Genomic DNA, 16,473 nt, shown 5'->3' on the forward strand with positions numbered 1-16,473 from the left:
TACAATTTGACATTTTGGAGGACAGCTATATCTAGGACTTTGGAGGAGCCAATTGGACTGAGATGAGTTGGTATAGAAGGACCAGCCACAGCTATGCTATGCAAATAGAACTTGAGTAGTTAAACAGTATTCGGCAATTTTTTTTATTGATTTACTGTTCCAGACAGGTTGTTTTGCATTGAAGTCTCCAGCGATGATGACCGGTCCTTTTACTCCAAGGATGGTATCCAGAGGTCAACAATGTTTTTGATGGAGGGTTGTAAGCAGCAAAAATGTTTAGGTTTCCAACTGAGTGTGTAAGGACATTAATGCCTGTGATTTCGAGGTTGGTAGTTGTAGGGTTGGTATTGAATGATGCATTGATATAATTTTTGATAAGGGTGGCTGTACCTCCACCTCTACAGTCAAGTCTGTCATTTCTGTAAAACTGATAAGCTTTGATTTTGGGGTTGTCAGTAGGCCTCAGGTGAGTTTCGTTGATTAGTAGTATATCTGGGTTATATCTATTATTGAATTCCTGAATTTCTAATACTTTGTTTTTGAGACCGTTAGGGTTCCAAGCGATAATCCTAAGCGAATCTGGAGTGAGTTTTTTCTTATGCATCAGAGAGTGCAGATAATATGGATTGAGTTTGCTGCAAAATTTTTTTGGAATACTTAGTGAATGATTTGAGTTGCTGAAATTCTGTAGCATATTTGCAAGAGAAGAGATGATAATAGCTGATAGATTTGAATGTGCATTAGCCAGGTTCTGGTTTTGGACTGTCTGTTTGGAGTGGGCCACATCGGCATATGTTCTCCTTTGATGTTGAAGACCCATTCTCTTGAGGGGCTCAGTTAATGGTGGGTGACCACCTGTTGACATGTTCTCACTCTTGGGGAACTGAGGAGTTTGAATTTAAGAAGCTCTCGCACTAGATGACGAGGTAGGTCGATTGTTTGGATCGTTCCATCTGTTTTTGGGGTGATGAATACACACTCTATAGTTAGTGGGGGTGAGGACCGCCACAATTAGCCCACTTAGATGAGGTGGTTTTTGGTTTGGTGAAAATGTTTGTGGGGTGATTCTCGCCACATTTTAAGCATCTGTGCTGGGCTTTGCACAACTTCTGAGCATGGCCAAATTTCTGGCAACTGTGGCACTGCCCAGAAGATGCCTTTTTTCTCGGTGGTTCTGGGGTGATTTTAAGTCTGCAGATTGACTATAGATTGTATATGTCTTTGTAAATATTATGGAACTCTACAAGAACCAGAGGCATAGGAGTCTTATTTGGTCTAAACATTCTACTGACCTTTATGGAAAGTAGATCCTGCAAGTTGAGGTTAGTGACTATTTCATCCAGGTCAGTATCCTCGGAAACTCCTCGGAGCACTTCTTTCAGATTTTTTTGGAGGTAAGTGAGAATGTCTGACATTGTATTCCTCTTGTGTCCATTTCTTTTGTAAGATTTCTATAATCAGTCACCGTGGAGGACTGAATTTTTATGCCCTCATCTACATTTTTGGCCAAGCTATAATTTATTTGCAGTTTAGCCAAGGTGGTTCTTAAGGTTGTCAATCTGCTGTTCCCTTAGGATGATCGCTGGCATCTTCTAATTGAGGAAGGCTGAGGAGTTTGAATTGGGAGCGTCTTCGTCCATACCAACATCATTTGTTGGTTCAGAAGCGCGAGTTTTGCGCTTCTTACGAGCATTACAGAGGGATTATTATTATTATTATTATTATATATGGTATCTCCATGGAGTCAGAAGACTCATCGCGGGAGACCCAAACTATCAAAACAATATCTATCATAATTCTTCTTGAAATCATTTAGAGACGAAGCACTCACAACTGAGTCAGGCAATGCATTCCACTCATTTACCACCCTCCAAACAAAAAATCTAGTTCTCACACCCTTGTTAACCACACCTTTCCTTAATTTCCAGGGATGACTTCTTGTTCCTCCTTCACTGTCACACAGCTGAAATATTTCCCTTGCATCAATCTTATAAAAACCTTTAAAAGTAATTTAAATGTTTCTGTCATATCGCCACTTCTCTGCCTATCAACCATTCTCTGTAATCCACAAGCTTTCAATCTATCAATGTAGGGAGCATTTTTTACATCACTCACCAACTCAGTCATTCTCCTCTGAGCCCTCTCCACCAATTTCTTATCTCCAAGGAATCCAGGCGACCAGACTTGAACGCAGTAATCCAAATGTGGAAATATCAACACCTTATAAAGAAATAATAGCCCCTTTTTAACTCTGGATGTTAGTGTGTTCTTCAATTACCAAGTAATCCTATGTGCAATTTTGGACACCTTAGCAATATGTCTTCTGAACTTCAATTCCATATCCACTAATACCCCCTAGTCTGCTCAATCTCTTGGAGTACCGTTCCATCAATGTGGTACACAGCTGGAAATCTTTTAACCACAAAATGCCTAACTTTAAACTTTTGTAGATTGAACTAAATATCCATTACCCTTTGTCCATTTTGCCAGCTTATTTAAATCATCCTGCATACTCTCAACATCGGCTTCATTTCTTATTGCACTTCCCAACTTTGCATCATCAGAAAACTACTGAATAGCTCTCTTCAAGTCATTTCCTATATCATTTATATACAAATTAAACAATAACGGCCCAAGCACAGAGCCCTGAGGCACACCGCTGGTCACCTGCTTTATCCTGGCCCCTGCTACTCCATAAACTACTTTATGATATCTCTCCATTAACCAATTTCTTATACATAACACCAGTTTAGTATCCATTCCCTATTTGTTCTTATTTGCACAACAGTATTCCATGGGGTATCCTGTCAAAAGCCTTTGCAAAATCCAGAAGTATTACTGTGTAGCCATTCTTCTTGTCCAACTCAGATGTCATTCTATTATAAAAAGTTAATAAATTGCTAAGGCAGGACCGACCTTTAACAAAACCAGGCGGACCCTTATAGAGTATCATATTCTGTGCCACCCAATCCTGAATTCTGACCTTATCCAATTTTTCAGTACTTTTAACACCGCTCCCGGGATGGTAATTGGTCTCTAATTTACAACCGCAGTCTTGGAACCGCCTTTATATAAAGGAACTATTTTGCCTTCCTTCCACTCCCTAGTGAGTTGACAATTCTCTTGCACATTCGCATAACACCAGAGCTGATACTCCATCTCAATCAAGGGCAGTGCTTGTGTTGAAATTCTGCAATATTCTAAGTACCTCTGTTTACTCGAATTCTCACATCAGTTATTGCTACAGGCACAGAGATACCCTCACGTGGGTGATAAACTTTTAAAAAGTGCTCACTCAGTCCCTCTACAATTACATCTGATTTGGTCACCTCGATACCCACTAAGGTTATCCTTCCAAAGTCATTCTTCCTTTTACTTACTACGAGCAAAAGAACTCTTTGGAATTACCCTGATCCCCTTAGCTTAGTTCTTCTCATAATCGGATTTTGCTTTTCTTACTATGCTGGTAACCTTTCTAGCCTGAGCTTTGTACTGCTCATGAGTGTACTGATCACCTTTCTCCTTACAAATAACGTTTTCGTTTTTTGTAAATGAAGCCTGATACTACTACTTATCCATCTAACGCCTACCTTGTTAATCTTCCTAACCATGGGAATACATTCTGATATTGCCTCCCTCATATGCACACTAAATATATCCCATGCACTTCTAACATCTTTCCCCTGCAATATTTTTTGCAATGGGACGACTATAAGCTCACTCCGAAGCTTGTTATAATTACCTAACCTGTAGTTCCATATATATACTCCTTCTTAAGAGAGAAATCTAGAAATTTTGCAACCTTCCAAGTCGATACTACATGATTACTCTCACCAATTGGAGGTAACGAGGACACCTTTCTTATGCATATCTCCTCTGAGCCTATGACCAGATCGAACACCCTTACACCACGAATCTCTTCAGTTATGTGCTGTTTCAAGTAATTATCTCTTAGAAGGTGTATAAATTCCAATTCCCTTTTTCCACATGATAATTCCTCCTTCCAATGGATATCACCATAATTAAAATCCCCCATAATAATCACTAATTTCCCTGCACTAATTACACTAATTTGCTGATGTGCATGAATTCAACATCACCCATTGCACTCCCCTGACCTATACCAGCAACCAACTGTATATTTGGTTGCGTTGGTCACTATTTCACACCAGACTGCCTCAAATAAACTATCATTCACACGTCTATCATCTTGATATACTATTTGTTTTGGCCCCAACTCATCAGCTATCATAAACAATACTCCTCCTCCAGTTCTATCTTCTTTATCCTCCCTTAAAATACTGTACCCGTCACATTCGATTCCAGTAACTACATCTTCTGCTAACAGTCAAGTTTCACTAATGCCTACAACTTTTGGTGAAATTGCACTGAATAATGCCAAAAATTCCCCCCTCTTATTTCGTATGCTGCTTCTTGAATTAGTTTACAAAAACTGCAGATTCCCTTTACTTCTTATATCAACTTTAGAACTCATATTCATTCTACTAATTTTAGTATTCACAATAGTCCCATGCCGATTTTTATCCACTCTATTTTTAAAATTATTCCATGGAAAAGGATCAACAAACACACATTCACTGCTAAAGTTTCTCTCTCTTACACTCAACCTCTTCAAATATAGTTTCCCTCATTATTATTATTCGTGACACCTCCAAGGAGTCCGAAGACTCCTTGGAGGTATCATTAGAGGCAGAGACCACTAGATTAAGCTTTTCCTCCAATTGAGGTGAGTCTTCATTCTCCTCCTCATCAACCGCGGGTAAAGAATATAAGTTTAGGTAGCTGGGCCATTCTTGTTCCAATTTTTTAAGAAGCTTTTCAACGAAAGTGAATGCTAGCCCTTTATCGAGCGAGTCAATGATGATGTCGGGATCGATTATACTTGCAGGCCATTTAAGCTTGAGCTTTCTTTGAAGTTTATTTATGAGTACAAGAGCCAGCTCTTCATCGACAAGTCAGTGACAGCGTCTAGGTCAGGCACGCTCATATCGATTTAATTGCGTACGAACGCAAGTAGAAACCCCGCAAGTCTAGAGACCTGCCAGCAGAAATTCTGTAGAGAATCCTGCAGTCGGAGAGGACTGCCAGCAATACCGAGCGTTGTCTAAACACGCGAAGCAGCAGCATTAGTGGGGGGGGGGGGGCTGTGAGATTCAGGACCTGCCTTGTCCCTTCTTTCCATCAACTGTAGACCGTCAGTCGAAATCTCCTACAAGAGGTGGAAGACTACTGATGGGCACATGGTAGGGAACAGGAGAGGGCCTGGTAAAATTGCATCAAAAGCCAAAGTCTTACCTTGTACTCCACTATCAATTCACAAAATCTAAAACCATTCAATAATGCTGGATTTAAAATCCTCTTGATTTATGTAAACAGAATGTTAGTGCAGCGCCCTCTTCTTGACTTGAATGCTTCAGCAAACTAATGTAAATGCGTTTTCGTATAGTGTGTTATGTTTCTTGTTGCTTTTTTTTGTGTTTGTTGTTGTAATGAAGTTCAATGAAATTTTTACGACGTATTTTTATTCATAAATAAAATTCAGTATTTACATAATGGCGAGAGACAGGTGAGTCTTTTTATATTTTCTTTTATGAAATAAGAATGAGTGAAAGTCAGTTGAACTTTTGATGTCAAATAGATTCAAGCCGTGTTGTGTTTTCGTAGTATTTCAAACATTTTGTTATATTAGTGCGAAAGAAAAAAATAAAATGAACGGATAGGATTGCTCACAAACGAATTAAAACCCACCATTGATTACTGCTTTACTGAAAAACCATTAAATCCTCAGAGGAACCGAAGGAAACACTTTTTGCTTGCGCTACTAAATTACAATATCAGTTTCCTAGTGTGTATTATGCATATTGTTTGGAAGGTGTATGGGGGGATAATTTAGAGGTATTTTCAGTAGAATAAAGAAAAATTGCATATGTATTGTATCATGCCGAATACATATGTTTATTGCCACTGATTCTTGCTTTAAATTGTTGAGTACATTATTAATATGTGATATAAGAAATTCAGTTGAATTTCTTATATCACATAAATGTAAGTGACATAAATGTAACCAGTGACATAAATTTAACCAGTGGATGGTTTTGTGGTGTTAATTTAGATCAAATCATCCATGGGAATATTAATGATAAAGTTCTTAAATTAAGACCTTCATTTCTTTCGAACATGAACAACATATGGGGAGTCGAATAGTGGGTTATTGGAACGATAGACCACTATGGCAAGTGATAGTTACTCATGTGCAGTTAATGTTATCTGTTCTGAATAAAATCAGAACAGGTTCTAGTAAAAAAAAAAAAAAAAAAAAAAAAATAATTCATTATTTGAGAATTGTGTATGGTTAGTAGTTGGAAGGGGACCAATCGTTCGATGCTGTTAGCACACTCTCCCTCGATGAGTATTTGGACTCCCTGGAGGTATCAAATAATAATAATAATAATAATATAATTCAGTGAATCATCTTTGAAATAGCAAATGCACCCAAAAGAAACTATGGAACTTTGCATATGAATATTAAAGGGATGTGTTCTTCATACACTTTTAGAAATATAAGAAGAGAAAATATGATAGAAGTATTATAGCACTTAGATTTCATGGTATAGAGGAAATTTTGCAGCTCAGTAAGTGAGATGGACTTGGGATCATCTCTTGAAGCTAATTGAGAGTGTTGTCAATAAGTGAGATCCATTCACTAATTGTGTGGTTAGCAAACGGAATAAATTATCCGTGGATATGTTTTTTAATTAGTGTTTTAAGAGGATGTAGCATACTTGATCTTCAAGAGTTCTTCCTCTATGGGTTCCTGACACTATAGAGGTGCCTATATAATACAGGGTGGCTCACAGGTCATGAAGGGTTTTAAAATGTGAACAACATTTTTGGTTATTAATTTTTTCATTTTATTTTTTTCAGGTATTCTGGGAAATTGATAATGGAAAACTTCACAAACTAACAACAAATCAAAATCGTGCAATTTTATTTTGTAAATCAGTATTTGATTATTCTAACAAAAATTTTGTGAAGATCTGCAATTAATTGGTCATCATGTTCTCCAAATCTGATGGCTTTCAACCTCTTCCTATGAAGGATAAAATGAGAAGGTTCACTTTATTGTTGCATTGTCTGTGAACAAGCCACAGGCAATCTAACAGCTGAAGAACATCCATGCAGAAATTAGGAAACTCAGCCAGAAACATTAACAGCTGTCATTCAACATGCTGTAGAAAGCGCCTGTGTTTTTCAAGCCAAAACTGGAAGGCATTTATGTGCTGTGGTTTGTCATAACTAATTAAAAAAAATCTCCAGGTTCTATATTTCTTTATAACAAATAAAAAAGAATAAAAATAATTATTAAATAAAACCAACTTAACAGCACCCTAGTTGAGCCAAATAGAAAGGAGGAATTGCTGAAATACTCTGCTAACCTTTAGAATGTAGAGTAACATCGCTGAAACTAGTTTCAATTACTAAAGTTTTTATTTATTAAAAGAATATTCTTTTCTTCAAATTATCCAGTTTTTTTTTTTTTTGCAAGTATATTCCTTAAAAAGAATAATGCTCCTTAACGTTCAGAACATAAAATTTAGTGTTTTGCACAGATTGGTTATATAGTGCAGTTAATGACAAAGATATTTATTCAAGAATTAAAATTAATATGTTTAGATGTCATCAAATTCTTGTGTACTTTAAAGTGGTGTACAGTTCTGTGATACTACTATATAATACTTCATTATATTACTACTTGCTTCCATTACTTATATCAGTGGTTTTCCTTTAAATTAGTGCTGAGGACTCTAGTATTGGCAGCTGTTATAATTCATTCTTCTAGGCACTTCTATCTGCATCAATCAATCTATTTTTTTTTTGGAGGGGGGGGTCTTTTTTTTTTCTGGCATCAAACACCTGTTTTGCTAACATTTTGTTTATCAGATATGACTAGCATTTAAGATTTGACACCCTTCAATGCTGATGATGTCATATTGCTTTTTAATTCTTCATTTTAAATAATATCTTGCCATTGATGCCATCTTTTCCCCTTCTCTATTTTCATCACATCTGTAGTTTCTAGTATTACATTATTATTATTATTATTATTTCGGGCGACTCCAGGAGTCCTTAGACTCATCGAGGGAGGCCCTAAACATCATGTCCACACAACTATGCGATTATATTCTCACAGTATCTATCATACCTTGCCTTGAACTTGTTCACCGTCATAGCACCCACAACAGACTCTGGCAGCTTATTCCACTCATTTACCACTCTAAAAGTAAAGAACCCAGCTCTAACACCCCTGCTAACCACACTCTTGCCCAGCTTCCATAGGTGTCCCCTAGTTCTCCCACCACTAGTCCTGATCTCAAAAATATCCTCTGAATTAATCCTATAGAATCCCTTTAGCAATTTGAATGTCTCAATCATATCTCCCCTTTTCCGCCTATCAACTAGTTTTGCAACCCACAAATCTTCAACCTGTTCTCATATGGTTCATTCCATAGACCTGTTATCATCTTAGTCACTCGCCTCTGGATCCTCTCCACCTCCTCCCCATCAAGAAGGAACTGAGGTGACCAAATCTGGGCACAGTAGTCGACATGAGGTCTTATCAAGGCTCGGTACAGAGGTACAATAACTTGCTTGTCTCTGCTCGTCAAGGTATTTTTCAACAACCAAGTGAGTTGATGAGCTGATTTAGCTACTTTTGCAATGTGCCCCCTAAACTTCATCTCCCTATCCACCAACACTCCCAAGTCCCTGGCCTAATCAATCTCTTGGAGTACAGTTCCACCAATGTGGTATACTGCTGCTAATCTTTTCACCCCAAAATGCATAACCTTACATTTTGTCACATTAAATTGACATCCATTCTCCTTAGCCCAGAACTCTAATCTATCTAAGTCATCCTGCAAGACTTTGACATCTTCTGCATTCACTATTGCCCTACCCAACTTTGCATCATCAGCGAACAAATGAATTGTTCCACTTAGATCCTTCCCTATATCATTAAAGAACAGATTAAACAGCAGTGGTCCAAGAACAGAACCCTACGGCATACCACTAGTCACAGGCCATCTTTTGGACTCTACTCCTGAATAAACTACTCTTTGATATCTCTCCATCAACCAACCACCTATCCGTCTCACCAACCCTATATCCATTCCCATATGTTGTAGTTTACGGATTAGTATTCCATGTGGTATCCTGTCAAATGCCTTTGCCAGGTCCGGCAGTATCACTGTAAACCCATTTCCCTTATCCAGTTCAGCCGTCACCTTGTTATAAAACTTGAGCAAGTTACTGAAGCATGATCTACCCTTCACAAAGCCATGCTGTCCCCTGTTCAGTATCTCATTTTCATCAATCCATTCCTGGATGATATGCTTTTACAAAGTGGGCGCTCAGTAACTCCACTATATCGACTGATTCAGTGACCTCCTTACCATTGTCATTCCTTAAAATCATTTTGCCATGTACAGTTTTTTTCTTGCTTGCAGCATATTGAAAGAACTGTTTGGGATTCTCTTTTTCTTGCATAGCTAGTTTCCTTTCATAATCGGCTTTTGCTGTTTTTACCACACTCGTTACCCTTCTGGCCTGCACTTTATACCGTTCGTGTGCCTGCAGGTCACCCCTTTCTTTAAATTCCCTCCACAGTTGTTTCTTTTTTTGCAGCTCAAGCTTAATGGTGTTATTCATCCATTTAACCCCTACTTGTTTTACTATTCGAACCCTAGGTATACAATCAGCCATAACCTCCTGTAAATGCTCCTTGACCACTTCCCATGCCCTATCGACATCCAGCCCTTGCAGTTGTACATGCCATGGCACCGATCCAAGCAATCTCCTGAGCTTGTCATACTTGCCAGCACGGTAATTCCACATATACCCTGTCTTAATCGAAAATTCCACACCTTTAGCCACCTCCCAGGCCAAGACCTTATGATCATTCTCACCAATAGGTGGCAACATGGTCATATTCATTACAGTCAAATTCTCAGATGCTATTACCAGGTCAAGCACTCTCACACCCCTAGTATTTTCAATTACATGCTGTCTCAGATAGTTATCCCTTAATAATTGAATAAAATCCATTTCCTTCCTCACATGTGTCCTCTCCTTCTTCCAATCAATGTTACCATATTTTAAATCCCCCATAATAATTACCCTCCTTCCACTCATTTCATCAATTTGTTTATGCATACTATCTCCACCATCTATTCCATCACCTGGTCTATAGCAGCACCCAACTGTATATTTTATTCTGCCAGTCTCAATCTTACACCAAATAGCCTCAAATGAGCTCCTTTCACTATCCTGCGATACAACTTCAATTCTCCTTGGCTGCAGTTCATCAGCTATCATCAATAATACCCCTCCCCCCATTTTATTCTCTCTGTCCCTCCTAAACACACTATAACCTACACATTCTATCCCACTAACTATATCATCTTCCGTCAGCCATGTTTCACTAATGCCAATAACCTGTGGCCAGGAAGAGCCAATCAAGGCCAAAAATTCTTCCTTCTTGTTCCTAATACTCCTGGCATTAGTATACATGAAATGCAGTGATCCCTTAGCCATTCCCATATTGATGCGTTATTCTAAATGACCCATTCCCATTTTTTTTCCTTAGTGCTGGCTCGGGTACATTATATGCATTCTTACACTCATCTGTCTCACTGATGTCTGCATATCAATCCCCCCCCCCGGTAGTTCTAGTTTCCCTGGTTTTGCACATCCATTTTCACTTCATTCAGCAACGCTCTTTCCAGTCTCCGCACACCAAGTCCATTTAAATGCAGGCCATCCATCTTGTATAAGTCCTTTTGCCCTTCAAACTCATTCCGCACGTCCACGACATGTGGAATGAGTTTGAAGTTTGAGTCAATCCATTCTTCTGGGATGAGTTTGTTTATTATTACAGGTCAGAAAATTTAGCTTTTCTTTTATGAACTTTTTAAAGTGTAACTATTTTGCTTGTATAATAGTTGGAAAAATGTACGTAGAGCATTAACAAAATTAAAAAAGGTATAGCATAAAACAAAAATTTAACACAATTTATTTTTAAGAAAGTTTTCTATATAAGAAAATAATTATACAGAAAACAGAAATTGTTTTCAAATGAACTTAGATGTTCTAAACTCTCAGTCGAGAGAACTGAGACACTTTAATGTCTTAGACCAATTAATTATTTATGACTTGTTGTGACTCTTTTAACAAACCCATGCAAAAAAAAGGTTGGGAAAAAATACCATTATCAAATCCTTTTAATCTTGAAAGTCATCTGAATTGGTGTCTGAATCGCCATCACTTTCACCAAAGGTTCGCATAATTCTTCGATAATTCCGTCTCTCTCCCAATACGTATTTTCCAATGAGGTGACATGAGAGCAATATTTTCCCCAGTTTTGAACTGTAATACTTTCAATCGCCTGTTCTGAAAGCTTAAAAAGTTTCGACATGGCAATATCCTCAGTTATGTTGCGATGGCAAATGAAACTTTTCACTTCTCCCCAAACATACTCAATAGCATTAATATAGCAATAGCATTAAAACTACTCAATAGCATTAAAACAAAATCCGATTTCATGAGGTATTTTCCTTAAAGTTTCTCTTTTCCAAGGAAAATTAATTTTTTCTTTAAGCACATGAATCAATTTCGGAACAGTTGGCACTCTTTTCTTGACCACGTAAAATTCGTGAATAGTTCTTCTTATAACGTCTACATCAAAACCATTCAAAGCTATGGTTTTGATGGTTTTCTTTCTCTGGCACTTTTTTTTAGGAGATTTAAATTTTGGTTTACCTTCACCTTTTGATTGCCTACGAATTCTTTTAGCAGTCGACCCCGATACACCTGCAATTGCACTTGCATGTTTTATGACTTGAGAAAGGGGAACAAGGAGACTGCCTTTTAATGATTCTTTTTCGCAGAATGTCAGCATATTATTCAATATTCTTTTGCAAGAGCTACTGAAACGTTTACCAACAGAACTTGTTGACTGTACTGGATCCATCATACAAATTAATAATAAAAAAATAATGCAACATTTTCCATAATGATATAACAATCGAGGAAGGTGGTTGCTCTGTTAAAAGCTTGGCCGGTAACAAAAATATTCTTATCAAGAAAGATCAGGGTTCGAATTCAGTTTAGGGTATGAAGTTTTATATAGATGTTTTGTCTGAAAATGAGTTAGCTGGTACAAGGAGAAGGAGCAGAAGGAAGGGTTTCCTCCTAGAAACTTGTTTTTTTATTTGAAAACAGCAGACTGTCCTGCCGGAGAACATGCAGTTAACAGACATAATATACTGGGATCTTGTCGCCTTAGTTTCGTTATCAGTAATTCCACAAAGAGAAGCATGCACTTTCAGATAGATGTAGAGTAGGTTGATGATTGTTTGCTGTGAGATGCACATTATTGATAGTATTAACCTTGAAATAAACAATGCTAGAACAATGCTAGAACAAAATCCGATACGTCCGGTAAAATTTTATAAACAACAGGCAAACCGGTCCCTTGAACACATGGATTATAGTCATGAATATGTCTCAATGATATGCCGGTCCTGAGCCCGGATAACATTGGGGGGTTGGGGAAAGCAATGGTGAACTACTCTGTAAAAATCTCACCAGGAACACTTTATGAGCTGCTATTACTTGCTATTTATAAAGCCTACTTGGTTACTGCGCCTTTGAAATACCGTTATTCTAATTAGCAGTGCGCACTTTCTCTCTCGTAACCTTTCTTGCTTATACTATTGCGTACTATGTTTATCTACCTTTCGCATTACGAGTCTTATGCCTATGGATACTAGAAAATTTATTTTTTATTGAGACTGCACCACTAATATCTTTTAATTGGCATAAAACTCAGTAATACGGCCGGTTGATTTCTCTTTTTCTTTCTCTAACACAAATTCCTTCAGTAAAACTTTACACAAACAGTCGTGGTCTATTTGCACTTAACAATACGCTTCGGCTATCTCACTTGGTTTCCCACTCACAAGTCCGATAATTTTTTTTAGCAACAATGCATTGCAAAATAATCAATGAGGCTGCACTCTATTGACATATAATTAGAACACATTTATTTACATTTTAAAATAAAATACATTAAATAAGTGATAGGGAGGTTACTCTTCTCTACCTATCCTTTATGCTCTTGGTATAAAGAAACAAACTTTCCCTTTTCAGTATTAAATGACTATACAATATATATAATTACTCTATTATTTCTCTGCCTAAAAAAATAAAATCGCCGAGACTAAATTACTCATAAAGAGATTAACTAGCTATGGCAAGTTATGTTACAATTTATATTCCAGTTAACAACAAATCGGAGGACTCTCTTATACATATTTCTTATTACTATTTTTTATCAGTCCATCTATGACATATCTCCTAGATTATAAAAAGAATGTACATTAGAGGTAGGAACACACTTACGGAGGCTCTTTGTCACGACACCTGCAAAGGTCCTGTATCAAAGTCACTATGGTTCTTCTTTTATCTCAGGCCTTTCTTCAGGGGACGTTTCGTCAGAGTATTAGTGGTTCTTGACTGCAGTTTTGCCAGTACTCAAAAGCTCAGGCAAGAAGTTTCAGCATATGGGCTTGAAGATCGTTCTGCGGCTTTTGGCTACGGTTGACTTCCCAATTTTTTTTCTTTTGCGTGAGTTCGCTGTAAAGTCTGTTTCTCTGGATCAGTATGCTTCTGGTTCTCCGCCGACTGCCTCTGGCTCTCTTCGGTAACAGTGCTTTGCCTCTCCTGCTTCGGTAACTGGATCTCGCTTCCCCTCTGTCAGTAACTGGACTTTGTCTCTCCTGTCAGCAACTGGACCTCGCCTCCTCTCGGCTGGTTCTCTGTCGAAAAACTGACCTTCTGGTTTTCTGCGGGAAACTGCCGACGATGTTCGGCTCAGTCCTCTTTTATTTTCACCTTCTCGGGACCTTGCACGAAGAGTTGTAAACCCTAAAGAAATCGGCAGTTCTCCTTGATCCTTTTGTTAAGGCTGGCTCGTTCTTTCTCTAAGCTCTCAGATCCATAAGTTAAAATTAGTTTGAACACTGTCTTGTATACAGCTAATTTAGTGTTTTGACTAATTTCTCTCTTATTCCATATACATTTATTCAGTTGACTTCCTAACATACCAGCTTTGTTGATTTTGTTCTCTGTTTCCATATTTAATTTACCATCTTCACTAAAAATCGTGCCCAAATAGTTTGAAAAGTTTTACTTGTTCTATAGGTTCTCCATTCACAACGCAGTTGATATTTTCATTGCTTCTGCTTATCTTCATTGTCGTTGCCTTGTTACTGCTGACCTTCATACCATATCTATTACAATTCAATCTATTAAATCGAAGTTATTCAATTTAGTCAGGGAATCTTGCAGACTTTTAGCAGATTTATTTAGAAGTATAACATCATCTGCATAAAGAAAGGAGCTGAGATTAATATCTCCAATAATGTGATCTATATAGATAATGAATAACAGAGGGGATAATGTACATCCTTGTCTGAGACCTGCTTTAACATTAAACTATCTTCCTGTACTTCTTTCAATTCTAACTGCTGACTTACAGCTGAAATAAAGATTAAGTATTGCTTGATATTATGCCCCACTGACACCATACAACTATAGCATTTTGAATATCTTCTCTCTTGGCACCTTGTCATATACCTTTTCCAGGTCTACAAAATTTAAACACAAATCTTTGTTATATTCCTATGATTTCTCAGCTATTTATCTAAAGTGAGAATCTGAACCTGACAGCCTCTGTTTAGCGTGAATCCAGCCAGTCCTTCACTAACTTCCCTTCCACAATAATTCTCAACTATTTTTCAAGTATACGTCCATAAATCTTACAGGCACGCTCAGTAGAGAAATACCTCTATTTGTCACATTCAGTTTTATTTCTCTTTTTTATGTATGGGTACTATGAGAGCTCTACTCCAATCATCTGGAATTCGTCCATCTGTCCAGGACTTTGGAACTATGTATTGCAGCCACTGTAAGACTTTTATACCTCCATACTTGAGCATTTCTATCATCTACTTCGAGTATGTAAATGTATTCCTGATTGCAAAATGTATTCCTGATTGCATGCTTGTTAGTGTTTTTTTATCACTGTGCTGTCACTGATTGTTTGTTTTAGCATTTTTTTGAAGTATTTACTCCATACATCTGGGATATCTTTTTCACCAGTTTTCATGTCACGCTTATCATCTCTAATTCCTTTTACAGCACTTTTTCCTCCATTTCTGAGCTTTTTCAACAGCCTCTGGAATATTTTGCTATCTTCTTGATATTTATTTTCTATATCTTACCAAAGTCTTCCATGATTTTTTGTTTAGCTAATTTTACAGTGTTTCTTACATTTGTCTCTGTAAGAGCATAAGCTGACTTATTTGCCAGGAACTTTTGATATGCCTTCTTCTTTTCCTTCACTGCCTCTTTAACTTTCTGTGTCCACCATGGACACAGTTTTCTATTCTTGGTTTCTATTCTCAGACTCTTTCATTTTTTCTTGAATAATCTTTGTGTATTTTAGTCTACCTTCATGTCTGAGAGCTGCTCAACTTTTATTCGCTTTAAAACTTTCTTAGATGTTGTTCTTTTTAATATGAAATTCAATTTTATTTTGCTCAAGACTAAATGGTGATCACTTCCAATTTCAAATCCTCTGTACACTTTAGTGTCCTGCACCAGTGAGAAAACATCAATATCAACAATAACATAGTCAATGACACTTTTCTTATTCCTTGCCTCTTCTCTCCATGTGAATTTATGCACATTTTTATGTTGGAACATTGTGTTAGTAATAACCAGTTCATGTCTTGAGCAGAAATCCAATAGGTATTTGCCATTATTATTAGCTTTGCTCTTTTCTCCAAAATTTCCCAAAATATTTTTGTATGTCTGACAATCATTTCCTACTCTGTTATTTAGATCTCCAACAAGGACCAACTTTTCCTTTTTCTCTGTGTCAGTTGCTATTCTCTAAAGCCTCAAAAAATTCCTCCACTTATACTTTCGTAGAACCTTCTGTGGGACCATAGGCACAAATGTCTCATTATCCATTTCCCTGTTCTGATATTTGTCCACATCACGCTAATTGACATTGCTCGCCATTCAAGAAGATTAGCCTCGTATTTTGTGTTCAGTACTTTAACTACACCTTTTTTCCCCTGATTGTCATTGCTGAATATAACATTTTGTATTTATTGCTCAGAAAAATCTCACCAGATTTTGTCGTTTTTTGTTTCGGTCACCTCTATTATGCTGATCTGGTACATATCCAATTCCTCAGCTAGCTCCATTCCTTCTTATGTTGATGGTGCTAATCTCAAACTCTGATGTTGAGTTGGGGGTCTGTTTCGGGGGGGGGGGGTATTGTTTAACTGGGCAACCCTCTGCTGGCATGAAATTGTTTCA

General features: G+C 37.4%; 1 protein-coding gene across 3 annotated transcripts in view; it reads left to right on the forward strand.

The window, feature by feature from the left end:
• Positions 1 to 5,442: 5,442 nt before the first annotated feature.
• The window catches only part of Prp5 (pre-mRNA processing factor 5), a 593,106-nt gene continuing 582,075 nt past the window's right edge, over positions 5,443 to 16,473 (forward strand). For 2 of the 3 annotated variants that reach the window (XM_090403381.1, XM_090403382.1), the window contains exon 1: positions 5,443 to 5,587. In XM_090403381.1, coding sequence (XP_090259507.1) covers positions 5,574 to 5,587 — 14 coding nt within the window. In that variant the 5' untranslated portion in view covers positions 5,443 to 5,573. The remainder of the gene's footprint in view (positions 5,588 to 16,473) is intronic. The other variant, XM_090403383.1, reaches the window with a different exon arrangement.

The sequence above is a fragment of the Typopeltis vanoorti genome, chromosome 14 (assembly GCF_054136105.1).
Source record: "Typopeltis vanoorti isolate ZY-2024b chromosome 14, IOZ_Tvanoo_1.0, whole genome shotgun sequence".
Taxonomy (NCBI): domain Eukaryota; kingdom Metazoa; phylum Arthropoda; class Arachnida; order Uropygi; family Thelyphonidae; genus Typopeltis; species Typopeltis vanoorti.